This window comes from Triticum aestivum, chromosome 3D, assembly GCF_018294505.1.
Source record: "Triticum aestivum cultivar Chinese Spring chromosome 3D, IWGSC CS RefSeq v2.1, whole genome shotgun sequence".
NCBI lineage: Eukaryota > Viridiplantae > Streptophyta > Magnoliopsida > Poales > Poaceae > Triticum > Triticum aestivum.
The window spans coordinates 94,945,450-94,969,943 of NC_057802.1; the positions used below are offsets into that span (position 1 = coordinate 94,945,450).

At 45.0% G+C, this 24,494-nt stretch overlaps 4 protein-coding genes across 5 annotated transcripts; 3 read left to right on the forward strand and 1 right to left on the reverse strand.

The window, feature by feature from the left end:
* The first annotated feature begins 1,140 nt into the window (after positions 1-1,140).
* Positions 1,141-8,437, forward strand: LOC123077671 (arginine--tRNA ligase, cytoplasmic). Its single transcript, XM_044499962.1, has 18 exons — positions 1,141-1,298; positions 1,918-2,012; positions 2,587-2,720; positions 2,824-2,899; positions 2,984-3,085; positions 4,275-4,490; positions 4,577-4,657; positions 5,137-5,220; positions 5,311-5,415; positions 5,817-5,989; positions 6,180-6,264; positions 6,407-6,611; positions 6,724-6,793; positions 7,151-7,220; positions 7,353-7,442; positions 7,532-7,600; positions 7,848-7,946; positions 8,039-8,437. Exons 2-18 carry the CDS (start codon positions 1,941-1,943, stop codon positions 8,147-8,149), a joined length of 1,842 nt encoding a protein of 613 aa, XP_044355897.1. The 5' UTR covers positions 1,141-1,298; positions 1,918-1,940; the 3' UTR covers positions 8,150-8,437.
* A 199-nt stretch (positions 8,438-8,636) lies between these two features.
* LOC123077670 (B3 domain-containing protein Os03g0620400) lies at positions 8,637-12,937 on the forward strand. Its single transcript, XM_044499961.1, has 8 exons — positions 8,637-8,825; positions 8,900-9,087; positions 9,508-9,635; positions 10,271-10,724; positions 10,851-11,074; positions 11,176-11,620; positions 11,719-11,924; positions 12,023-12,937. Exons 1-8 carry the CDS (start codon positions 8,791-8,793, stop codon positions 12,284-12,286), a joined length of 1,944 nt encoding a protein of 647 aa, XP_044355896.1. The 5' UTR covers positions 8,637-8,790; the 3' UTR covers positions 12,287-12,937.
* A 279-nt stretch (positions 12,938-13,216) lies between these two features.
* On the forward strand, positions 13,217-17,104 carry LOC123077672 (B3 domain-containing protein Os03g0620400). 2 transcript variants are annotated; one of them, XM_044499963.1, is made up of 8 exons: positions 13,217-13,394; positions 13,473-13,644; positions 14,177-14,286; positions 14,801-15,278; positions 15,405-15,631; positions 15,754-16,180; positions 16,268-16,473; positions 16,575-17,104. In XM_044499963.1, the coding sequence occupies exons 2-8, from the start codon at positions 13,578-13,580 to the stop codon at positions 16,836-16,838; spliced, it is 1,779 nt and encodes a 592-aa protein (XP_044355898.1). In that variant the 5' UTR covers positions 13,217-13,394; positions 13,473-13,577; the 3' UTR covers positions 16,839-17,104. The 2 variants fall into 2 exon arrangements, with proteins under 2 accessions (XP_044355898.1, XP_044355900.1); XM_044499965.1 differs by lacking the exon at positions 13,217-13,394 and having other exon boundaries at positions 13,626-13,644; positions 14,185-14,286.
* Positions 17,105-17,162: 58 nt separating this feature from the next.
* LOC123077668 (NF-X1-type zinc finger protein NFXL2) lies at positions 17,163-22,430 on the reverse strand. The gene is made up of 13 exons (XM_044499960.1): positions 21,155-22,430; positions 20,610-20,723; positions 20,478-20,533; positions 20,107-20,173; positions 19,753-19,845; positions 19,442-19,527; positions 19,184-19,346; positions 18,832-19,032; positions 18,500-18,690; positions 18,269-18,350; positions 17,873-18,076; positions 17,659-17,748; positions 17,163-17,561 (listed from the first exon to the last, which is right to left on the reverse strand). Exons 1-13 carry the CDS (start codon positions 22,346-22,348, stop codon positions 17,406-17,408), a joined length of 2,697 nt encoding a protein of 898 aa, XP_044355895.1. The 5' UTR covers positions 22,349-22,430; the 3' UTR covers positions 17,163-17,405.
* Positions 22,431-24,494: the final 2,064 nt, after the last annotated feature.

Consider the following 24,494-nt stretch of genomic DNA (forward strand, 5'->3'; position numbering starts at 1 on the left):
AGTGTTCCCGGAGCATGTCCATCTCCCGTGTTCCATCTGTGTTTAGCAGTTTCGGCACCCACTTTAAGCGACATCGGTGTCTTGCTTTAATGGGACGATGCGGTTGTTCCCATGGGATCCAAGGGTCATGCCATATACGAACACTAGATCCGCCCCCAATCCGCTAGATGATGCCTTTCTTCAACAATTCCAATCTACGCTCAATAGCTTGCCAAGTTGACGAGGCGCTACCTGAGAAAACTGGATCAACCAACAGTTGATTTGGATAGCAACATCAGGCGCCCGGCAAGCCCGCTCGCAGCTCCTGCCTAGCTATCCACGGCCACACCATTCCAAGCCTAGCCCGGTCTTATTTAAATGTGACCTGTCAAAGAAGTTAACTGATGTTGACTGGCAACTAACAAGAAGGAACGGCAAAATTAAGGAAGAGACCCTACATCTACGAACACATACATGATTTAAGGTTACGGGGTGAGGTGTATGACTGAAAATCGAGGGGAGGTAGGACCTGTAGTGAAAATCAAGGAGGGTTAGTGAGAGATGGGGGTCCATAGGTTGTTCCCGTAGGTCTAAATTTTAAAAATTAAGGTGGGTACTAACAAAATAGTGGCAAAATCACTTAATTTCATAGTGGTAAAATTGAATAGCATGACACAACTAGCGACAAAACGAATTAAAACGACTGAACTACTACAACTCTAATTAAGACACAACACAATGCTACTATATACACTGTTAAAGAAACTATACATGAAGTTACCATCACTATTATCATTAACCTCATTCCTAGCTAGATCGATACAATTGTGTGTTGTGTCCATAAAGTCATACGCAGCATCAAAATCATTATCACCTTACAATTTCTTAGGGGTCGCAACATCCTTCGATGATACAGCGCCCCATTTTTTTCTCCGGGACAGTCAAGGTGAAGTTTCACCTGACTTGCGGCTTGGCGCTCAAGTTTTTATTTAAAAATATAACTTGGTGGTCAAGTTCAGTTAAGTCAACAACAAGTGGCCGGAGACACCGATACAACTCGTACATCATCCGGTCTCATATTGGATCTTGGCCGTCGACTTTCCATCGGACGGGCTTGGCACGAAGCACGCCGAACCTTCTATATACCGCCCCCTTGCGTCTAAGCTGACTAGTCAAACCAAAACCCCTCCGCAGCCGTGGAACCGGAACACCTCACGCCGACGCCGGCACATCGCGCTCGCCGCCGGCCGCCGCAGCACGTGGCCTCATCGATCGTCGACGCCCTGTCTCGCGTCTCCTCCTCCGATCTCCGCGAATCGGTCAGCCTCCCTTCTGAATCTCAGCTCAGCAAATTTCCGTTCGAGTTCGTGGCGTGCGGCATTCGAACTCGACTCGCGCGCGTGATTGTCTGAACCAATTTAGTGCGGCCGGGAGAGCATGCGCGCTCGAATTTGTGCGTTTACCTGGTTTTATTGTTGTGGGGTGGTAGGATCGCATTCGCATTCGGGCCGGTTGGGTGGGTGGGGATTGGTCTTGCTCGGTGGTCGGTGCACGGCGGGGGCGGGGAGGGTGCTCGGGGTGGGGACAGCATACTACCTCTGGCCGCCCCGCCGGCTTCGGTCGCCGGGTCGCGACGTCGTCATCCGCCGCCCCAGGAGAGTAGTGGTACGGCGGCGTGAGGAGTTTCGCGGCCGGCGAGGCGGAGTCCATGGCCATGGCCCGCCATGTGTTTGTCGATTTGCTCCGCCTCGCTTTGTTCAGCGTGGTTTTGGTCGTTCGGTTCCTGCGCTTTAGAGATGCAGCTTGTATATCGCCCGATGCACTTTGATTCTCTGCTCCACTGACGTTGCAGAATTAACGGGGGTCGGTGATATGTATGATTATTGATTGATGTATATTTTGTATCTGTTTGCCTAACTATGCGGGCGGATTCTGCAGATCCCGTGTGATTAACTAGAGCTATGACCATGGGTGGCGAGGCGGCATCCACTTCCTCTTCTACTCCCCATTCACAACCTCTGGAAACTGAAGCTGTAAGTGTTGCTCATGCTGTGTTCCATGCGTATCTAGAGTTCAGTCATCGATTTGCCTAACTTGTCACTGGATATGTTATTACTCCTCCCTTCTGTATTGCAACCTATGGCATGCTCACCAGTCGTAATGTTGTGATATGTGCCATCAGCAATCGTGGATGTGTTTATGAGGATTTTATTTATATATAAATAAAATAAAATAAAATGAAGTGTATCATGAGTGGGGTCTGGCCCAAATACATAAGACGTGGTCTTATAGGTTTCTTTGTGTGTTGTCAGCTTCAGTTCCATAAGCATATAAAGCTTACGTTTATGAGGAAAACTAGTCTATAGGTGATAAGTAAGTGTTTTCCTTGTTTTTGTCTTATCCCTATGTGTTATTTTTTCCCCTCAATTCATGTTATAAAAATTTCTTACATCTTCTGTTATTGCCTAAATCATAGATACCATATCTTCGATCGCTGTAGTCGTCATTAAAAATTATTTGTGGTTGCTGATTGTAGAGTTACTGTATGTATTTTCTGTCCTTAGGTAGTCGTTGGTGCTGACAATGCTTCTTCGCTTGCTTTGCTAGACTCAATGTAGAGTGGAGAGTGTTAAACGACACCTATCCAGATTGGTTGTGAAATCTCTCTGTGCAGTGGCAGCTGATTTTGATGTGGAGCCAATGCTCGAAGTCTCGAAATCAGGATTTGGTGACTACCAGTGGTATGTCGTTGTGCTACGTCTAGTCTATAATTTTACTATCTGAGTGTTTGGTTAATGACATGAGTCTCTACTGAACAAGAAATCATCTGTCAATCATGCGCAGCAACAACGCAATGAGCTTATTTCCACGTATAAGAGAATCTGCAACAAACCTCGGGAACCCCAATGCAGTTGGACAGGTAAAGCTTTCATAAGTGAATGTTTTCTTGAAGGAAATATTGTTTCATTTTCGTTCCTAATATCCAAACTAAACATATTTGCAGGCAATTGCAGACAACCTTCCTCCTTCCAGAATTGTTGAATCCACCTCTGTTGTTGGACCTGGATATGTTAACATAGTTCTATCCAGTGATTGGATCGCACAGGTCTGGTTGAGATGTTCTACAAATAGCCTTCGTTATTAACTTAGGGGTTGTTTGGATAGGTGGAATATATAAAATCCATTCTCTATAAACCAGGAAAACAGCCTAACCGAATAAAATCCTGTTTGGCTACTTTAACTAATCCCTGGATATAGGGAACTTGGTTTTCTAAAAGCTGGAATTCTGCGTTTATAGAAAAACGACTATGAGTCGTTTTTCTAAAAAACTCGATTTGCGTATACTCATTCTCGTCGCCTCCTACACCATGCCGTCTGTCCGCGGCAGTCGTGCCTCCGCCTCCCCGGTGTCGTCCGTGGTGGTCACGGCGCCTTCTCCTCCATGCCGTCCATCATGGCTGCACTGTCCGCCATTGTCGCCCATCGTCTCTTCCTCCACACGGTCCATCTTTGCAGGGCTGTCGGTCGTGGTCCTGTGGTGATCACGTTGTTCGCCATGATCGAGTCTCCACCGAGGCCAGCTCCTCGACGGTCTATTTGCAGCCTGGACGTACGTCCACTCTATTTGCAGTCTGGACGACCGGCGTCGAGGGGCGGCCGGTGTACGTCCGATGCTTCTTCAGCTGTTCCCACGCCGTCCTCCCTGGCCGCCTCAGCAGCTTCCTATTGCTGGTCGCTGCCCTGAACATGCCCTCTCTGGACGTGTACGTGATGGCCGCAAATATCATGCTCGCTGATGCCCTGCGTACCAGTGTGGAGCCTGCTTACTTGCCGTCGAAGCGCTCGTGTAGGCAAAGCAGCACGGTGGAGTAGAAGAAGGCATGCATCTGTGTGGCCTTGCCGCTGTACGCAAAGAGAAGTCGAAGAGGAAGCGGCGTCCAGGGACGCTCGAGATGGCAGCAGGAAGTGTCAAATATCAGGAACTGCAGCTTGAGAAACTCCGTCGGTGGTCAATCTGGGGTAAAAGTTCATGGTTATAGTTCACAAGAGAATAAGGCCGAATCATTGTACAAGCAGGAAACAAGATGGACTAGTTTCATCGTTTTCTAACCCAAACAAGATTTTTTATAAACTGATTTTTCACAAAACCGTTGGTAAAACGGGTTTTGCTAAAAATCTGCTAAAAACCTGTTTTATATAAATCAATCGCTAATGTTCCTTAGCCAAACAACCCCTTAATGTTACTGGTAAGTGCTAACACAAGCCCACCATACTAATGAGCCTCACAATTGCAGAGGATACAAGACATGCTTATCCATGGGATCGAATCATGGTCACCAATCTTACCAGTTAAGAGGGTGGTGCTTGATTTTTCATCTCCTAATATTGCAAAGGAGATGCACGTTGGGCATATAAGATCAACCATAATTGGAGATACACTAGCTCGCATATTTGAGTTTGCGAATATTGAAGTTCTTCGTCGTAACCATGTGGGAGACTGGGGTACACAGGTACCAAATTCACGTGTACTGAGGTCTTAAAGATTGACACAGATGGAACTCTTTATTTTACTAATAATTTTTTTATCTTTTTTCAGTTTGGAATGCTGATACAATTTCTGTTTGAGAAATTCCCAAATGGGGAGGAAGCTGCCAACCAGGCCATTGGGGATCTTCAGGTACGTGTTAATAGTACCAGAGCTTAGTGGTTGTCTAATACTTTAACTGATGAAACTTAATCTAAGTATGCCAAGATTTTTCACAAGGTTATGTATCTGACCTTAAAAGATGATTTACCTCTAGCATCTTACTCTAATATTGAGTGGTTAACCTGCTTCCTTTCTCCAAATCTACAATTGCACTATTAGTGGTAGCACTGGTTGATATATGCCATCTCCTGTAACCCCTAAAGACTGAATCGGTGCATACAAATCTTGCTCTGAGCAATAGAAAATAATGATTATGGTCTCTTCTGCATATGTATATAGAGCATGCTACTGATATTTATCACAATGGTTGTACCTATTTCTTTCAAGTAATTTTCTTGTCTTACTAAATTTACGAATCCTGACAAAACTCTCATTGAATGAAAGCGAATGTTTTGCTATCATCTTCCTGATCCAGCAACATCTTGTTATGTTATGCATATATGCTACAGAGTTTTTACAGAGATGCCAAGAAAAAATTTGACGAGAATCCTGATTTTAAAGGCAGGGCTCAGCAAGCAGTAGTTCGCCTGCAGGTGTTGTTTTTCTTCCAATCCTTGTTGTTTGCTCAATTTATGACTTATGGCATGACTTATTCTCACCACCAAACAATAACTGAATTGTAGAGAGGGGAAGATAGATACCTAGCTGCCTGGAAAAGTATTTGTCAAATTAGCCGGAATGAGTTTGACTTGGTGTACAAACGCCTTAATGTGGAACTTGAAGAAAAGGTATTACTACTGTTCCCTACCAACAAATATTGGGAGAGAACTCCTGAAGTTTTTACATACTATTGGAAGCTGAATTATTCTGGCGGTATGAACTAAGCTGTGGTTTCCCTAAAAATATAAGCATTGTGTTTTTGTTGCAATGTGCATTGTGTTTACTAGTGCTGGAATGTTATGTTCAGTTACTATTGATAAATATACTGTTCAAACATGTTTTGAAGTGGAATTTCAGAATTTATATTGATTATCTACATTTTTTACCTTTGTTTGAATTTTTTGCCTTACTGAAACTACCAGTGGCCTTGATCTCCAACCAAACTTCACCAACAAGAAGCAAATGATTATTCATAGTTTTATGTACTTTTTATACGAAATCAAGCTAGCTAAATTGTTAATTTTCTCAGGGCGAGAGCTTTTACAATCCTTACATTCCTCATGTTTTGGAGGAATTGACTGGCAAAGGCTTGATTACAGAAAGTAAAGGCGCTCGAGTTATAGAAGGCCGAAAGCCTCCTCTGATAGTGGTCAAGAGAGATGGAGGCTTCAACTATGCTTCTACAGACTTGGCTGCTCTTTGGTCAGTTACTAAAACATCAATTAACACACTGTTACTTCTGTAACTTCTCGCCCTAAGACATAAATTCTTTTCACGTATTTGTCAGAGAATATGAAACAAGTAGTGTTCAATATATGAGATGTAGGATCCCTATTGAACTGCTTAGCTTTTAAACTCATATGTGGTTCTTATCTTTATGAACTTTATGAAGGTACCGGCTTAATGTGGAGATGGCAGAATGGATAATATATGTAACGGATGTAGGTCAGCAGCAACACTTCCATTCAGTTTTCAGTGTGAGTACCATATCCATTTTCTTTGTAGGATCTAGAAACAATATTTCAAATGCACTCTTGGTATACTAGTCGGTTCTTATCATATGAAGAGGACCAACTGAGATTTTGTGTGTCACAATACCTTTTGTGAAACTGATCATAGGCTGCTAGGATGGCTGGCTGGCTCCCAGATCAAAAAGAAGAGAAGTACCCAAAGGCGAGCCATGTTGGTTTTGGCTTTGTTCTTGGTGCAGACGGCTCACGTTTCCGGACCCGTTCCTCTGATGGAGCTGTTCGACTGGTAGATCTACTTGATGAGGCTAAATCCCAGAGCCTGGCACAACTTATCAAACGTCTCACTGAAAATGGTAATTGATGTCTTGATTTATTTTATTTTATTTATTTGGGGGGGGGGGGGGGGGGGATTGTTCATAAAAAATGAACTCTCACCATGCCTGCTATTGTGACGATTTTTTTCAGGTCAAATTGCTAAATGGACGGATGAGGAGCTGGATAAAACTTCAGAGGCTATAGGATATGGTGCTGTTAAGTGAGTTTACATTCTCTTTCTATCATCTTTATTGGAGAGAAACACTTTAAAACTATGAAAGGGTCATTTTATCTCATATATTCCGTTCCATGAATCAAACTTTCAAAGCATTAAAGTTCTATTCTATCGTATGACTGCTCGTACTCAATAGCCTGTGCATCTAAGCATTAGAGTTCTATTCTATTATATGACTGCTCGTGCCTATTTTACGTGCACCTGCGTGTATTAGAACTTGGACGCATGCGTGAAATTTACAACTTATAAAGACTTATTTACTTTTCCTTATGGTGGATGTTTAACTGCTCATAGTTCAACCATTCTGATGATGCTTCATTTTCTACAATTTCTTTAATTCAGGTATGCAGATCTTAAAAACAATCGGCTGACGGACTACAAATTTAGCTACGAACAAATGCTAAGTGACAAGGTACTCTAGCATCCATGTACTAACTAGTTATGTATGATTATTTAATCTTGGTGTATTTTGGTCCCGAAGTACTCTTTTTAAGCTACCCAAGTAGAATGTATTATGAAGATCTAACCGTGATGCAATGAGCAGGGAAATACCGCTGTGTACCTTCAGTATGCACACGCCCGTATCTGTTCCATCATCCAGAAATCCAACAAGGATGTTGAAGAGTTGAAAATGGTGAGCATCTTGTCATACTTGTAACCCATACACCGTCTGTAGCATCGCATGATTGCTGATGGTTGTTACTTTCCTTCCTTTGGATTCAGACTGAATTTATTACTCTCGGCCATCCTGACGAACGTTCCTTAGGATTGCATCTCATCCAATTTGCAGAGGTACATGCTTTTGATTATTCATTCATTGAAGCTGTTTAACAAGGTCTTAGATCCACTTGCTTGATTGTAATTGAAAATTCTGCCTGCGGCAGCAAAGAATTTCTAGCCTGAAAATTACCCAGGATGAAATCTCCATGGGATGCGTTTGATAAACAAGACCTACCGCTTCAGTAGAGCACCATCCTTTTATGTGTACATATATATAATATACTGTGTCGTTAACTCTGGCTATACTGCAATGTTTAAGGTTGTCGAGCAGGTCTGCGACGACCTGTCGCCCCATCGCCTGTGTGACTACCTGTACACCCTATCTGAAAGATTCTCACAATTTTACACCAACTGCCAGGTATGGTACCAATCTGCTTGCCAAACCAAATATTTCTCTATCTGATCGCGCCATGCTTAACTGCCTTTCCCCTTGTACCATGATTCTGGCAGGTGGTCGGGTCGCCAGAGGAAACGAGCCGCCTGCTGCTGTGCCAAGCGACGGCCATCGTCATGCGGCAGTGCTTCCACCTGTTGGGCATAACACCAGTGCACAAGCTATAGAAGTCGATCGATGCTCTAGTTAGTACCTCATCTCCGGGCTTAGCAAATCCTTACTGAACTCTGTAACATGACAGTTTTAGTGGACGGGGTCTTGTAAATATTAGTTGTAAATATTAGTATGTCGTCCATGCCACAGTTTCTGGGAGATCATAATAGCTCGCAAGTATGTCTGTCTTTCCTACATCAGCATCATCATAATAGCAAGGCTGTGGGATTTTATTGTTTGAAACTTTGGTGTGTTCTGGATATATGTTAGTTAAGGGCAATACAAACGTGCATGAGTTTTCTGGGCGTTTTTGCGTTTGTGCACCATATTAAAACTTGTTCAACTTACTGAGCAAGTGGTTGCAGTTAAGTTGGAGGCTCAGTTGCTTCCCGAGTGTTGGCCTGGGGTCCTTTTTCCTCTCCGCGCGCCAGTGATATGCAGTATGCACACACTGAGTGACAGGACATAACTCTGGCTCTGCAGCAGCGACCCTGGTGCAGAGGCATCTTGGCAAAGCTAGAGGTGGATCCTCTGTTTGCATGTGTTGCAATAATAATAAATATTTTGTCAAGACTTTTCATCTCAGTCTAGCACTGGATATTATTCCTGCTGTATCTTTAGACTTGTCAGTGCTTAATGATCAGCAGAGAATATCATGACAGATTTCTGCAGATTCCCTGTCAGCCCAAGGTAACTTCATGTACTACCAATACCTGCATATATTGTACTGTCTCTTCATGAAGCTCATTTCAATACCTTTTCAGGGCAGACATGATTACCGGCATCTCTCTTTTTGGTGTCTTCTCTTGGTTCGGCAAAGATGCTTCATGGTTGCACAGAAATGTACTAAAACTATCACTACTTTATCAGGCCGCTTGTGTACATATATGTATCGGCACCGCTGAGTCTTTTTCACTGAATCACCGTTTCCTCCTGGAGCTGCTTTGCCAAGGTAAGGTGTCTCCTCCTCTCCCCTATGTCCTACCAGCAGGAAAAGAACGAGAGGGTTAAGACTTAAGACTTCAGAGTAGCTAGCTATTCACTTTAATTTTGAGATTTCTCTGGTTTGGGATAGGAGTGCATGAACATCTTTGCTTGTTTTGATTTTTGTTTGACTCTCCCATCTTTGCACTGGGTTGCTCTGCTGGATTCGGGCCTTTTCTTTCTTCCTTCGGTTGCAGCTTTCCTGTGTTATTTGCACTTTCAGTAGAAAGATTGTGTCCATGTTTTTAGTTTCAAAGGTAGGAACTTGCACTAAGAGGGGCACATACTATATTTATTACAAACTGTCATAACAAGAAAATGATCTGCGCTCTCTATGGAGAGATTGCCGTTATGCTGATATGCAACTGACATAAGCTGCACATTTCAGTTCACATGGCTGGACTAGCTTCCCAGGTGAAGAGATACTGTGACTGCTACAAGAGATATGCAGGCCATTTGGATAGAAAGATGAGGTGTTTCCGCGGGCGCATGACTGCTAATTTTAGACATGGCATGGTAAGCCCATTATAATTTGGAGCAGTTTCTCAAGTGTGCCCAGACATCTTCTCCTTCTTTAGAATGTTTTGCATGTAGGATTGGTTGGAATTTGTAATGGATAATTGCTTACAGGTTAGACAAAAATGATCCTAGTTCGGTTGGTGTTAAACAGACACACAAGTGAATAGGTTCTGAACATCGCTGCTAGTGAGCAAAATATGTGGTTTAAACTTCAGGGTTCAAGGCCAGCAGTAAATCCTGTAAGGCTGGGAAATTGTAGCAAAAGAAATTATAAACTCCAGATAGCACTTAACACTATCTGTTCTAATTTCTAAACCAATCATGTGATGTGTCATTCTGGTTAATACCCCTACATGTTCTCCGTTTATCAACCCATTTCCTGACAATCCATATATATCACATACTCCCTCTGTCCGAAAAAGCTTGTCCCTCAAATGGATGTATCTAGCACCAAGTTAGTGCTAGATACATCCATTTAAAAGACAAGTTTGGGACAAGCTTTTTCGGACGGAGGGAGTACTAGTAATTTTTACATTGCATATACATCGTGTTTTCTGTTGCTCTCCTTGTTGTAGGAAACTCAACTAGGAAATTGCTGTGCTTGCCTACACCAATTAATATGTTTCTTACAGGTTATACCGAACAAGTTCATCGACCATTTCGGAGGAAATATCTCAAGGACCATCGAACTGGAATCCCGTAACGGCAGCATGTACACCGTTGAAGTCTCCAAGCTTATGAACGAAACAGTCCTCCGGCGGCGTGGATGGCAGGCATTTGTCGATGCGCATGGCGTCGAGGAGAACGACTCGTTGCTGTTTCGCCACATTGAGAAGTCGTGTTTCGAGGTCCTGGTGCTCGACTCCGATGACTGTGAGAAAGTGCTTCCCTCTGCTGGCATCAAAGTTGCTTCTTGTAATGCTCAAGAAAGCGGCAGCGTGGATTATATTGATATATCAAGCAGCTCGGGTGATGATACCACAAGGTCGCCAGGGAGCCAACGATTTGCTACGTGTGAAAGAGGCGACTCAAGCCATCCTAGAAAAACTGCTGTAATAAACGACTCCTCGCCTGAGGAGGATTCAGGTTACGTTGTGTTATTGTTTTGTGCGTTAGCACTACTTTCTGAACTATGTATCCACAACACATTTCGTATCTTAGATTTTGTTTATTGCCGTGGTTTTAACTAACTGTTGAGTTACTTCTGTACAGGAGAAGACACTGACGCTGCTGAGGAACATTCTGAACATAAATCATCTTTTGAGCTAGATGATGTACGTCAGACACCTTCTGCAGGGCGCGACTATGTCTTGTCTCGGCGTGGTCGTCTGTCTGGAGCTCAGGAGGAGAGAGTAACTAGGCTTCTCCAGGATGTTCAAGCTGAGACTCCCGTGTTCGTGGCCATCATGAAAATGAGCACACAGAATCGCACTATTGTAAGTTTTGATCTGCCTTTTTTTCTTCAAGCTTGTAGTCTTGAAATGCTGAACTTGTAATGTTTGATCCACCACTGATACCGCACCGTTTGGAAAATCAGGTGATCCCCAAGCTGTTTGCCGAGGAGCACTTCCCGCGGGAGAGCCAGAACCTGACGCTGCAGCGCCCGGGCAAGAGCAAGAAGTGGCACCCGTGGTTTTCCATCAGGAAGGATCGATGTGGGCACGTCCTCACCGGGTCTCGCTGGGTAGGCTTCCTCCGTGACAATGGTGTGCAGGAGGGAGATCTCTGCGTCTTCCAACCAGTGCAGGGCACTGGCACCAGGAGCAAATTCACAGTCCATCTGCTTCACGAGTCCTTGGGTGCAAGTAGAAGTACTGGTCCGAAGAAAAGAGTAGGATGCACTACTACTCATGGTAACACAAGGGTGAACTCGGCTGCCCCTGAAAGAGCGACCACTGCTCATGGTCATGGTGCAACAACAATGGCAAAGGCGGCGCCACCCACCCCGACAACCCTCCGTGTCAACAAGCAGCAAGATGATGGTAGCAGATCCAGATGCCCTGCCCTTAATAGTAGACTAGAGCGATTTGGTTCATTTGAAATTCCTCTTCTGTCTAAGTCATGTTGAAATTTTGTTTAGGCTGCAACCATGGTCGTCAGACTCAGAGAACACGGCAGCTACCAAAGCTGGCGCCTCCTTATGTGATATCATCCGCCGCACGCCTGACTGAGGAGCAGGAGAGGGAGGTGGACCGGACAGCCCGCGCCATCGGGTCTCAGGTCCCCGTCTACGTCTCGGTGATGAACAGGAGCAGCGTCGGCGTGGACAACGGGATCTACAACGTAGTAAGTCGCAACTGTTTTCCTAAGCTGTCATTATGATCAGGTGTAGTACTACTACATCTTTGTTGTTGCTCACTTCCTTTGAATGAATGGTTTGGCAGACCATTTCTGGGGCGTATGCTGCCGATTACCTTCCGGCCGGGGAGCGGGTCGCCGTGACGCTCGTGAGGAGGAAGAAGGTGTGGGAGGTTGAGATGCGCGCGCGCAACGGCGGGCGGACACTGGCGCAGGGATGGTGCGGTTTTGCCCGCGACAACCGGCTGCGGGTGCAGGACGTGTGCCTGTTCCAGCCCATGGAGAAGAACCACGAGAGCCTTACCATGACGGTCCACATCATCCGTCACAGCGGCAAGCGGCAGCAGTAGTTTCTCTTCTCTTTCAGCACACGAGGTCGATTTGCCGCTGGTAGTTCTTCTGCTTGTATTGTGTGTGCTTTTGGTGGTCTTGTGCTAGTCTGAAAACTTTGTTGGGTTAGTGGCAAGCGGAAGTAGTCTCTCTTCTGTTTTAGCGCACGAGGTCGATTTGCCGCTGGTAGTAGCTCTTCTGCTTGCATTGTGCGAGCTTTTGGTGGTCTTGTAGACTTGTAGTACTTGTCTGAAAACTTTGTTGGGGTAGTATGCATGTCTGGCACTATGGCTAGTGGCTGCTCTCCAGAAATTGTGTTTATGAATTATGATGGCTAACCAGCTGTCTGCTGTGCAATTTATCAGGAGTCCGTCTAGCAACTCAGAAAGTTTGGCTAATGCTAGGTTGGGCTTGCGGACCATTGCGAGTAGTAACCGAGGTCGATGCAAAGGTACATGGACCTGCTGGGCATAACACCAGCGCACAAGCTATAGAAGTCGATGGATGCTCTAGTTAGTACTTCATCTCCGGCCTTAGCAAATTATCATTGAACTCGTGTAACATGACAGGTTTAGTTGATGCGATCTTGTAAATATCAGTATGTTGTCCATGCCACAGTTTCTGGAAGATCATAGTAGCTCGCAAGTATGTTTGTCTTTCCTACATCAGCATCAGCATAATAGCAAGGTTGTGGGATTTTATTGTTTGAAACTTGTGTGTTCTGGATATATGCTAGATAAGGGCTATACAAACGTGCATGAGTTTTCTGGGTGTTTCTGCGTTTGTGCACCATATTAAAACTTGTTCAACTTACTGAGCAAGTGGTTGCAGTTAAGTTGGAGGCTCAGTTGCTTCCCGAGTGTTGGCCTGCGCTCCTTTTCCTCTCCGCACGGCAGTGCTATGCAGTATGCACACACTGAGTGACTGGACATAACTGGTGCAGAGGCATCTTGGCAAAGCTAGAGGTGGCTCCTCTGTTTGCATGTGTTTGCAATAATAAAGTTACATATATTTTGTGAATCTCATTCTACCCAGGATATTATTAGTGCTGTATCTTAGACTTGCCAGTGCTTCAGGATCAGCAGAGAATATCATGGCAGATTTCTCCAGATTCCCTGCCAGCCCAAGGTAACTTCATGTACTGCCAATACCTGCATGCATATATTGTACTGTCTCTTCATGAAGCTCCTTTCAATACCTTTTCAGGACAGACATGATTACCTTTGGTGTCTTCTTTTGTTTCGGCAAAGATGCTTCACGATGCACAAAATGTAAAAACTACCACTACTTTATAAGGCCTCTTGTGTACATATGTGTATCAGCAGCGCTGAGCCTTCTTCTCTGAATCACCATTGCCTCCTGGAGCTGCTTTGCCACGGTAAGGTGTCTCCTCCTCTCCCCTACGTCCTACTACCAGCAGAAAAGGAACGAGATGGTTAAGACTTTAGAGCAGCTAGCTGTTCACTTAAATGCTTCGATTTCTCTGGTTTTGGATATGAGTGCATGAACAACATCTTTCCTTGCTTTGATTTGTCCCAGTCTCCCATTTTTGTACTAGATTCACACCTTTTCTTTCTTCCTCCGATTGCAGCTTTTCTGTGTTATTTGCACTTTCAGTAGAAAGATTGTGTCCATGTTTTTGGTTTTCAAGCTAGGAATTGTTACAAACTGCCATAACATGAAAATGGTCTGCATTCTCTAGGAAGGAGAGGTCACTACTCCACCAATCCATATTAATTGATGCTGGTTTAGTACAAAGTTTGTACAATTTTGTACTAAACCAGCATCAATTAATATGTATCGGAGAATTTTGTACCAAACCAGCATCAATTAATATGGATCGGAGGGAGTACTTTGTTGAATGTGCAACTGACATAAGCTGTATATTTCACATCACATGGCTGGACTAGCTTCCCAGATGAACAGATCTTGTTGCTGCTGCAAGAGATATGCTGACCATTTGGATGGAAGAATGAAGTGTTTCTGCAGACGCATGACTGCTAATTTCAGACATGGCATGGTAAGCCCGTTATAAGTTAGTTTCTCAAGTATGCCCAGACATCTTTTTCTTCTTCTGTTTTAGAATGTTTTATATTTAGGATCTGTTGGAATTGGTAATTGATAGTTGCTTACTGATTAGATGAAATTGATCCTAGTGTAGTTGGTGCTAAACAGACACACAGAAGTGAATAGATTCTGAAGATCATTGCTACTGAACATAAGTATGTACTACTTTAAACTTAGGGGTTCAAGGCCAGCAGTAAATCCTGTAAGGCTGGGAAATTGTAGGAAAAGAAATTTTAAGCTCCAGATGGCACTTACGCTGTCTGTTCTAATTTCTAAATCAATCTTGTGATGTGTCGTTCTGGTTAATACAGTACATGTTCTTCATTTATCAGCCCATTTCCCGAATAATCTATGTATAGCACGTACTAGTAGTTTTTACATCGTATTTTCTGTTGCTCTCATTGTTCTAGGAAACTCAACTAGGAAATTGCTGTGCTTGCTTACACCAATTAATATGTCTCTTACAGGCTATACCGAACAAGTTCATAGACCATTTCGGCGGAAAGATTTCAAGGACCATCGAACTGGAATCCCATAACGGCGGCATGTACACTGTTGAAGTCTTCGAGCTTATGAACGAAACGGTCCTCCGACGGCGTGGATGGGAGGCGTTTGTCGATGCGCATTCCATTGAGGAGAATGACTCTTTGCTGTTTCGCCACATTGAGAAGTCACGTTTCGAGGTCCTGGTGCTCGACTCCGATGACTGTGAGAAAGTGCTTCCCTCTGCTGGCATCAAATCTGCTTCTTGTAATGTTCAAGAAAGCAGGAGCGTGGATTGTATTGGTATATCAAGCAGTGTGAGTTATATTGATATATCAAGCAGCTCGGGTGATGATACCACAAGATCGCCGGGAAGCAAACGGTTTGCTACGTGTGAAAGAGGCGACTCAAGCCATCCTAGAAAAACTGCCGTAAATGACTCCTCGTCTGAGGAGGATTCAGGTTACATTGTGTTATTGTTTTGTGCATTAGCACTACTTTCTGAACTATGTGTCCACAACACATTTCGTATCTTAGATTTTGTTTATTGCCGCGGTTTTAACTAACTGTTGAGTTCCCTCTGTACAGGAGAAGACAGTGACGCTAAGGCAGAGGAACATTCTGAAGATGAATCGTCTTTTGGGCTAGATGATGATTGTCAGACACCTTGCGCAGGGCGCGACTATGTCTTGTCTCCAAAGGCTCGTCTGTCTGGAGCTCAGGAGGAGAGAGTAACTAGGCTTCTCCAGGCTGTTCGAGCCGAGACTCCCGTGTTCGTGGCCATCATGAAAATGAACACACGGATCCGTACTACTGTAAGTTTTGATCTGGACTTATTTTTCGTCAAGGTTACAATCTTGAAATGCTAAACTTGTAGAGTTGTATATGTTTTGAGTTTGATCCACCACTGATACCGCGCCTCCGTCTGGAAAATCAGGTGATCCCCAAGCTTTTTGCAGAGGAGCACTTCCCGCGTGAGAGCCAGAACCTGACGCTGCAGCGGCCAGGCAAGAGCAAGAAGTGGCACCCCTGGTTGTACATCAGGAAGAGTCAATGTGGGCACGTCCTCACCGGGTCTCGCTGGGTAGGCTTCCTCCGTGACAATGGCGTGCGCGAGGGAGATCTCTGCGTCTTCCAACCAGTGAAGGGCACTGGCACCAGGAGCAAATTCACAGTCCATCTGCTTCACGAGCCCTTGGGTGCAAGTGGAAGTACTGGTCCGAAGAAAAGAGTAGGAAACACAAGGGTGAACTCGGCTGCCCCAGAAAGATCAACCACTGCTTATGGTCATGGTGCAACAGCTATGGAAAAGGCGGCGCCACCCGCCCCGACAACCCGCCGTGTCAACAAGGAGCAAGATGATGGTACATCCAGACGCCCTACCCTTAGTAGTAGACTAGAGCAATTTGGTTCACTTGAAATTCCTCTTGTCATGTTGAAATTTTGTTCAGGGTGGAACCATGGTCGTCAGACTCAGAGAGCACGGCAGCTACCAAAGCCGGCGCGTCCCTACATATTGTCATCCACCGCACGCCTGACTGAGGAGCAGGAGAGGGAGGTGGACCGGACAGCTCGCGCCATCGGGTCTCGTGTTCCCGCCTACGTCTCGGTGATGAACAGGAGCAGCGTCGGCGTGGGCAACAGGATCTACAACGTAGTAAGTCGCAAGTGTCTTGCTAAGCTGTCATTATGATCAGGTGTAGTACTAGGAGTACTTCTTTGTTGTTGCTCACTTCCTTTGAATGAATGGCTTGGCAGACCATTTCCTGTGCGTATGCTGCCGAGTATCTTCCACCCGGGGAGCGGGTCGCCGTGACGCTCGTGAGGAGGAAGAAGGCGTGGGAGGTCGAGATGCGCGCGCGCGGCGGCGGGCGGGCGCTGGCGCATGGCTGGCGTGGTTTCGCCCGCGACAACCGGCTGCGGGTGCAGGACGTTTGTCTGTTCCAGCCCATGGAGAAGAACCGCCAGAGCCTTACCATGACGGTCCACATCATCCGTCACAGCGGCAAGCGGAAGCAGTAGTTTCTCTTCTGTTTTAGCGCACCAGGTCGATTTGCCGCTGGTAGTGGTGCTGGTCTGAAAACTTTGTTGGGGCAGTACTGTATGTCGGGTACTATGGCCAGTGGCTACTCTCCAGAACCTGTGTTTATGATGGCCAACAAGCTGTCTGCTATGCAATTTATCAAAAATGTTAGGCCGGGCTTGTCACCTGTGGACCATTGCGATTTGCGAGTAGTAACTGAGGTCAATGCAAATGTACTAAATGGGCTTAGGGCGTTTGTGCATTTCCAAAAATTCTCAACAAAATCATACATGTGCTTGCAGAGATGGGTCAAGTTGAAAAAATTGCGGACTCCCAAGTGTTTTCAGCCACCCATATATTAGACAGACATCATTTGTGCATTTACAGCAACTCGACAACATAATTCAAACACAATACAACAGTCATCTTCGTTCTGATACAAGAGGGAGCGAACAAATGGCAACCGTCACTTAAATGTCTCCAAAACTGGACTGCGGCGTCAAACGGTCGTCTCAAAAACTGATAACTGGGGGCACAACAAGAGTCAATCTATAGTTCTGTACTTTTTACAGCCTTCCAGCCCTCAGAAGCCTTTCCCTGGCCTTCTGCTCTTCCATTTCGTTCATCCAATCCGAAATCTGGTAGACGCCTTTCCAAATAAGTAGTCCCAGCACCACCAATCCAGCTAACGCAATTATCACCACGAGATACCGCTTCATTTGCTGAAAAAACAAATGTAAGTGTATTGTAAGGACTAAGGAGCAGAGATACCTCAGCAAACCCAATAATCTAAGCATCACATCTGTCTATTTTACACACCTGCCACATCGAAACCTGAACAGGTTCCTGTGCTCCGCGGTCACGCTTCTTCCTCCGTTTGGGCACGTTTGTGACTTCTGCAGCAGGGTTCTACATGGGAATTTCAGGATATGAGCCCTCATTCAATAACTAACCACAGAATCTAATTGTTTGGTGGTAAAGCCTCAGCAGATAAAAACAATGTGTTCCATATTACGATGGTAGGATCTGGTACCTTATTCTCCTGAACTTTCCGTTGATGCAACTCTGCAGCTGGAACATTGACCTTTTTCACACAATCTCCACCGCATGCAATTAGGCCAACTCCAAACTGACCTTTTGCTACTTTTGGGTCACGGCCAGACCTTCGGTACTCCTTGAGAACATCTTGACATACCCACTCTTTTTTCAGGGTGTTGCATGCACAACGTACATTAACCTTCAAATATATCAAACATGCAGAGGAATAAATACAGATAAGAAGGTATAGCTTGAAATTGCAGCATTAAAACTTGCTTTAACTTTTCAACGAAGCAACATATCCAAAAACTTCTCGACTAAAGTTTCATCAGCTAAACAGATCGAGCACCTGATAACTTGCTGGTTACAGATAAATATGCCGATGCCATACCTTTTTCATGCACTGATCCACTGACGGGCATTGACCAGGGTGACATATTTCTGAGCACAGATGGGGGCAATTTGGTAGTTTCCTGCACGATGCCATAAAATAACAGATCCAAGAACTCAGTACTATGAAGTTATAAATTCAATTAAAGAAATTTCAGTAACAATTGTGCAACGTGTTTTTGTGCGAGCATTCATAACAGAAACAATTAGAAACCGGGGATTGGTGACTGACCTATGACACGGGCCACCGCAGGACCTTACTTTCAGCTGTTGCTTGGCATTTAAGTTGTTATAGTACACACACTCGAAAGCATGTGTCATAGCACCACAATGACATGATCTTTTAACAAGGGCTTTGCAAGGTAGACAGTCGCTTAGATGACACCGTGAAGGGCAAGGGTGTGAACAAGGAGGATCCCTGGCCTGGCACAAGCATTAAGACTAAACATCATGCACCAAGCTTAAAAGAAAGATGTGGAGCTCAACTAGCCATTTCACATTAAAGTATATAAACAAAACAACCAAACTGAAGGTTTTGCAAAGCAAAACTAAAAAAGAACTGACCCTTTGACAAGGAAGATTGCATCTTTCGCAAGGCTCAGCAAGAGTGTTCTTTCTACTGAGAGATAATATGGTATCAGCCTTACGTTGATCCGATGGAATCTCTAACACATGGCAATCCTTTGTGCAATAATGGTTACCACAGTGGAGAAGGTTTCCACATAAATTCTGACAGGGAAATTGCCTGCTTTTGGAGCAAGGTATCTGCAAAAACACAAAAAAAGAAGAAGAGGAAATTGTATGTTATAATCAGGTGTAAAAGCAAGCACATGTGAGGCATGCTCAAACGTGCAAGAGAAGGAGGGAAGGAGGGAGGTAAATTGACCAAAAGATGACCATATTGTTCAAAACTTACTGCACGTTCTTGGCCTAGATGCTCTCCAAAACATGGCACCAAGACTACTTCTTGGCATGGTGGGCATGGAGTTCCAGGTGTACATTCTATATGCTTTTCCATTTTCTTTTTCATTGGTTTAACTGTGAACTCAGGGTTCGGTGGAGGAATAGAGCCATGACACCTGGGTAATGTTAAGATTGTTAGACATCAGAGGACACTGTAGTTCGTGGTATACTGCTGCAACGACACACTCAGCATATAAATTAAACACGAAACCTTTCTTTACACTTGTGGCCACAAGAAAGTTCTTCCCCGCAGATCAGTTTGCAAGGTGGACAGGCTCCATAGTGGCATTTATGGGGCTAAAGGAAGGAGATCAAAATGTCAAGTAAATTCTGAGGACCAATTTATAATAGCCAAAGCAATTAAACACTCAGGAATGACATGCAACTAAATTCACAAGAACAAACTTTGAACAACAACAATGTGACAAATACCCATGCAGTGGCAATCAGCAATAAAATTTATCAAGAGATTATCATTATTTAGCAATGACAATGTTACAGAAAAGAGGCGTAACAGTTTACCCGGCAATCAAGCTTGTGTCTGCAAAGACGATCTATATTGCATCTTTTTGAGCATTTGGGAGGTTTCTGATTCTTCTCGGTCCCACAAGGAACCTACAAGAGAATTATGCATTCAAATCTACGAAGGAAACTTAGCAACTAATGGGTCAGGAGACACACTGATGATGAACTTGTAGTGTATAATGAAACTGGACCAAGAATTAACATTTAGGGAAGTGCACAAGATCGTGTAAAAATGATTGCAATGCAGCTGTTGCGTGCTAATTATGTGTCCTAATCATCTAAGGAACATAGGACCGAATATAACTCATACAACGAAATGAACAACAGAATTAAGAGTCTACCAATTTCAACCTCAAAGTATGTTTTCCCACAGAAGCATGAGATGGTCTTCATCAATGGACAAGGTGAACAAGCGCCTCTGCAAACAAAAGGAACAAAATGTTACTATAAAAGTAGGATTTCAGTTCATACAAATGAACCAAGATCACAGCTTCAAAACTACAGACACGGGTTTTCCATCCAAAAAAGAAATGGGACTATTCCAGATCAGAACAACATGACATATTTTGAGTTCTTGACATCTGTTGTGTGGCACTTCTGGTATTTTGACATGGTCTTGCAGTTCAAAATGAGAGCACATACATGTATGCCTGTAGCAATGCAAGTAGAACTAAACAATAGCAAATGACAAGCCAAAGATGCACCGTTGATTAGGGCAATACCTGTGGCATGGAGAGAGACACTTATGGTTTCCACATCTGAGCCTCCTGTCACAAGTCTACAAGCATAGATCTTTTTAGTGCTTGAAACTTGAAATGGGCCAAAATCATGAAAGGAGAAAGAAAAAGATGTACCTCTGCGCAGGGTGGGCAATCCCCAACACAACAACGTCGCTTACAAGCGTGGCGTCCACAGGCACGTAAACGCTGACATTTCCTTTCGCAGGTCAAGTCTTGGTGGCAAGGCAGCTGATACAATGCATCACAAGAATTGGGGAATTTAGCCATTTGCTGTCTAATAAGCAATATCATAGAAGTATACATAACGCTGTAGCATTACTACTGGACCAGATTAAGGAGAAAGAAAAATAACCAATTGCTATTTATTGTTACTCTGTTAGGTAGTATGCATTGCAAGGGGTAACGTTGGACTCAAAAATCAATTTGAATCACATGAGCATTCAGGCATTCTATGTTTGTCCACTAACTACTAAGAACTGTCTAAAAGTAAATTTAAACAACTGGTCTTTGCATGCAGCAATTGCTTGCAGATACCATCCTGCCAATCAGGTGCAACTAGTTTAGTGTTGTTAACTGCCTGCAAGTGCTTGAATATCTGTTTTGCTTACTCCTTGCAAGTTTAAAGATTATGGTCACAAACATGTTATGTAGATATGTACCTCCTTCTTCAGAACACCACAGCGGCAGGACTTTTTTATCACAAGCCGGCAGGTCACGTCACACGGGCCACGATGGCACCGCTCGGGGCACTTGTGCCGTCCGCACCCAAGCACCTTCTCACAAGTCGATCCACATGTCGCGGCCTCCACATCACACTCCAACCTTGGATAATCCTTCTTGCCACAAGGGCAAGTCCGCTGCCCACGAAGCGGACATTCCCCGCACTTCCCACCATGGCATCCCCTCTCACACTTATGCTTCCCACACTCCAGCATCCCACTACACTCCCTCTTGCACTGGAAAACTCTTTCAGAGCACAACCTCTCCACCATTGTCTCTCCACACTCACATCTGTGATTCCCCCGCACAGCACACGGTGGGCATGGCCCATCATGGCAATCCACCGGACAACGGTGGAGTTCACAGCTAAGGCGTTTATTGCATTTACCCTTACAAGAATAACGCTGATGCGCACAGCGCCGGGGCTCACGGTGCGCCCCGCAGAAGCACCGAGCGTTAGGAACAACAGCCGGGCATGGAGGACATGGTCCAGGGTGGCAAAGCAGGAGGCAGGTGTGCTCACAGCCGGAGTCGGGATTTGAATTGAGGCGGCGGCCGCAGACGTCGCCGCAGGAGTGGGGGAGGATCCAGGGGTCCGCGGGAGGGTCTTCGGTCTTGGAGCAGAAGCAGTGGTAGGAGGTGGGGGTCTGGGATTTGGGGTAGGCGACGCGGCACTTGGGGCAGCCCCAGGTGGGGGCAGGAGCGGCGGAGGCTGACTGGTGTGCCCATGACTGGATGCAGGGGAGGTGGAGAAGGGCGAAGCATGAGGCGGAGCAGGACCAGACGGGATCCGAGGGGCGGATGGGGTCCAAGCAGATCAGGCACGGCGGTGATCGGCGGCGCGCGGCGGAGTTGAGGAAGATGCCGACTTTCGAGAGGTCAGCGCCATTTCCGGCGACGGAGAGGTAGGTGGAGAGGACGGACGCAGTCGCCGGGTCGCAGGCGCTGAGATCGGTCTCTTCCCCGGAGGAGGAGTAGGAGGAAGGGTCAGAATCGGAGACGTGGCTAGGGTTCGACGGCGGGGGCGCGGGTGCAGGTAAGGGTGCTGGTTTACGGGTGGTGGCGGTAGCAGTAGTGAAAGGAGCTGGTTTCCGCGAAGAGGATGCGGCGGCCGCGGCGTAGGAGGACGGCATCGCCGGCGTTGAGGTGGTCGCTGGAGATCGGTGGTGCGCGCGAGATTTGTGAGGGGAATGCTGCTTTTGCAGTTAGGTCCCAGATATGTCGTACACCTATAACTTTTTTTTAGAATTGCTATTTTCTTTTGTAAGAAATGGTACCTCTAAAATTTGTGTGTGTATGGGGTGGTGGGGGAGCTACACGCTAATCTATATCTATATCTATACTCTTATAAAAAACAGAGTTGGTGATAATGGTGTGCCTGCCATCCTGCAATATAGTTCGTCCGATTTATATCTGACGGATAGGAAGGAAACTATGACAATTTTGCAAAAATATGCCCACACCCCTCTCCACATTTGCAAATAAGGCCTTCTCTTGTTCATCCTTACGTACGTGTGTGCGTAAATAGCACGGGCACACATACGCGTGCGGGATTAGACCGCACGCACCACTCGCGCATACACACGTGCGTTACGCGCACGCATGTATCGCGGGAAGCTAACGCGTCGTAAAACGCCTGTTAGATTGCCTGTCACGTACAATCTATCGTGAATGGCAATCACCCCATCAAGAAACTCGCATAACTGGCCTCCCACAACATAAACTACTCATACAAATGCATCTTGATTTTCCATGCAACACATGGGCATCTTGCTAGTCTTTTCAAAAGATCGGTCGGGTCGAGAGTAGATTGAGTTCATCGAGCGGCTGAGCGGCACCTCCACCATTGCAACACAGGTTGCAACAGAGATCTTTTTACAGTTGTTTTGCAACAGAGATCTTGTTGCGATTCTTTTTACAACCTTGTTGCAAAAAAGTCTGCGGAATTTTTTGCAACAGGGGTGATGTTGCAAAAGCTTGTCTAATTTATCGTCGTTGTCACGAGTTGAGTGCTTCCCTACTGAGGCGATTTCTTTTTTTTTTTGACTGTGCTAACGTCCAGTCGACTGGACGTTAAGCAACAGATCCGCACGGTCTCTCGCTTCCTTTTTATTTTCTGGCGTGGTAGAAAAAACGTAATAAATTTATTGTAGGAGGTGGGCGTCAAACTCACTACCTCTTGGTCCATCATCACTTGTCATATCCACTTAGTCTGGTTTCAACTTGTGATTACAAAGAAGATCGATAAATATTTATACTGTTACATACGCGACTAGAAAAACAAGCCATTTTCCTTTCTTTCTTTTTACCAATTTTTCTTCCCTTTTGTACACCGTAATTCGTGCATCATAGACCTAATAACTCACGCATCGCTGTAACATTTTGACCCTAGGTAAAAAATTGTTGTAATACACCCCGATAGCTTATATGTAAAAGAGTGTGGTAATTATACGTTACGAACCTGATAACTCACTCACAAACACCGTGGTAACTATTGACCCGAAGAAAAAAATGTTGTTGTAACACAATCCGATAACTTATCTGTAAAAAGAGCATGGTAATTTATACGCTATGAATCAGATAACTCACGCACAAACACCATGGTAATGTTTTTGACCATAGGAAAATTTTTTGTAACACACGCCAATAACTCTCTATAAAGAGCATGGTAATATATACGCCACGAACCTGATAAATCACTCACAAACACTGCGGTAACTTTGGGCCTAGAGAAAAAAACTTGTTTTTTTTGTGCGAAAAAAAGTTATCTCCCCCCGTGCCAAAGTTATCTCCTCCCTTGCGTAGACCTTCTCTTTTAAAAACTTGGAGCAAATGGTTTTGTGCAATGTGTGAGTTACCATACTATTCACACAAAAGCTATCGAGGGGATGTTTCATCAACTCCCCCCCACCCCCCGTGTCAAAGTTATCAGGACCGGGGTCCATAAGTTATCAGGTCTAGATGTGCGAGTTATCAAGATATTGACACAAAATCTACCGAGGGGATATTTCATCACCCCTCCCCCCTCATTGCCAAAGTTACCAGGATGGGGTGCATAAGTTATGAAGTCTCCGATTCGTGAGTTATCATGCTATTCACACAAAAGTTCGTCAACCCCCCCCCCCTTCGGTCGCCAAAGTTATCAGGGCAGGGGTACATAAGTTATCGGGTCTGCAATGTGTGAGTCTATTGACAGAAAAGTTATCGGGGGATATTTGATCAACTCCACCCCCCCCCGCCCCCGCGGTCGTTGAAGTTACCAGGACCTTTGTAGCAACC

Bases quoted from the DNA above. Each gene is read 5' to 3' on its own strand.
- LOC123077670 (XM_044499961.1), top strand. From the start codon at position 8,791: ATGACAGATTTCTGCAGATTCCCTGTCAGCCCAAG. The intron at 9,088-9,507 runs GTAAGGTGTCTC...TGCACATTTCAG, and splicing joins CCTGGAGCTGCTTTGCCAAG to TTCACATGGCTGGACTAGCT. The intron at 9,636-10,270 runs GTAAGCCCATTA...TGTTTCTTACAG, and splicing joins CTAATTTTAGACATGGCATG to GTTATACCGAACAAGTTCAT.
- LOC123077668 (XM_044499960.1), bottom strand. From the start codon at position 22,348: ATGCCGTCCTCCTACGCCGCGGCCGCCGCATCCTCTTCGCGGAAACCA. The intron at 19,846-20,106 runs GTTGAAATTGGT...ATTCTCTTGTAG, and splicing joins GTGGGAAAACATACTTTGAG to GTTCCTTGTGGGACCGAGAA. The intron at 19,347-19,441 runs GTTTCGTGTTTA...AACATTACCCAG, and splicing joins GGCCACAAGTGTAAAGAAAG to GTGTCATGGCTCTATTCCTC.
- LOC123077672 (XM_044499963.1), top strand. From the start codon at position 13,578: ATGTGTATCAGCAGCGCTGAGCCTTCTTCTCTGAATCACCATTGCCTC. The intron at 16,181-16,267 runs GTACATCCAGAC...AATTTTGTTCAG, and splicing joins CAACAAGGAGCAAGATGATG to GGTGGAACCATGGTCGTCAG. The intron at 16,474-16,574 runs GTAAGTCGCAAG...ATGGCTTGGCAG, and splicing joins GCAACAGGATCTACAACGTA to ACCATTTCCTGTGCGTATGC.
- LOC123077671 (XM_044499962.1), top strand. From the start codon at position 1,941: ATGACCATGGGTGGCGAGGCGGCATCCACTTCCTCTTCTACTCCCCAT. The intron at 2,013-2,586 runs GTAAGTGTTGCT...TTGCTTTGCTAG, and splicing joins AACCTCTGGAAACTGAAGCT to ACTCAATGTAGAGTGGAGAG. The intron at 7,221-7,352 runs GTACTCTAGCAT...TGCAATGAGCAG, and splicing joins AACAAATGCTAAGTGACAAG to GGAAATACCGCTGTGTACCT.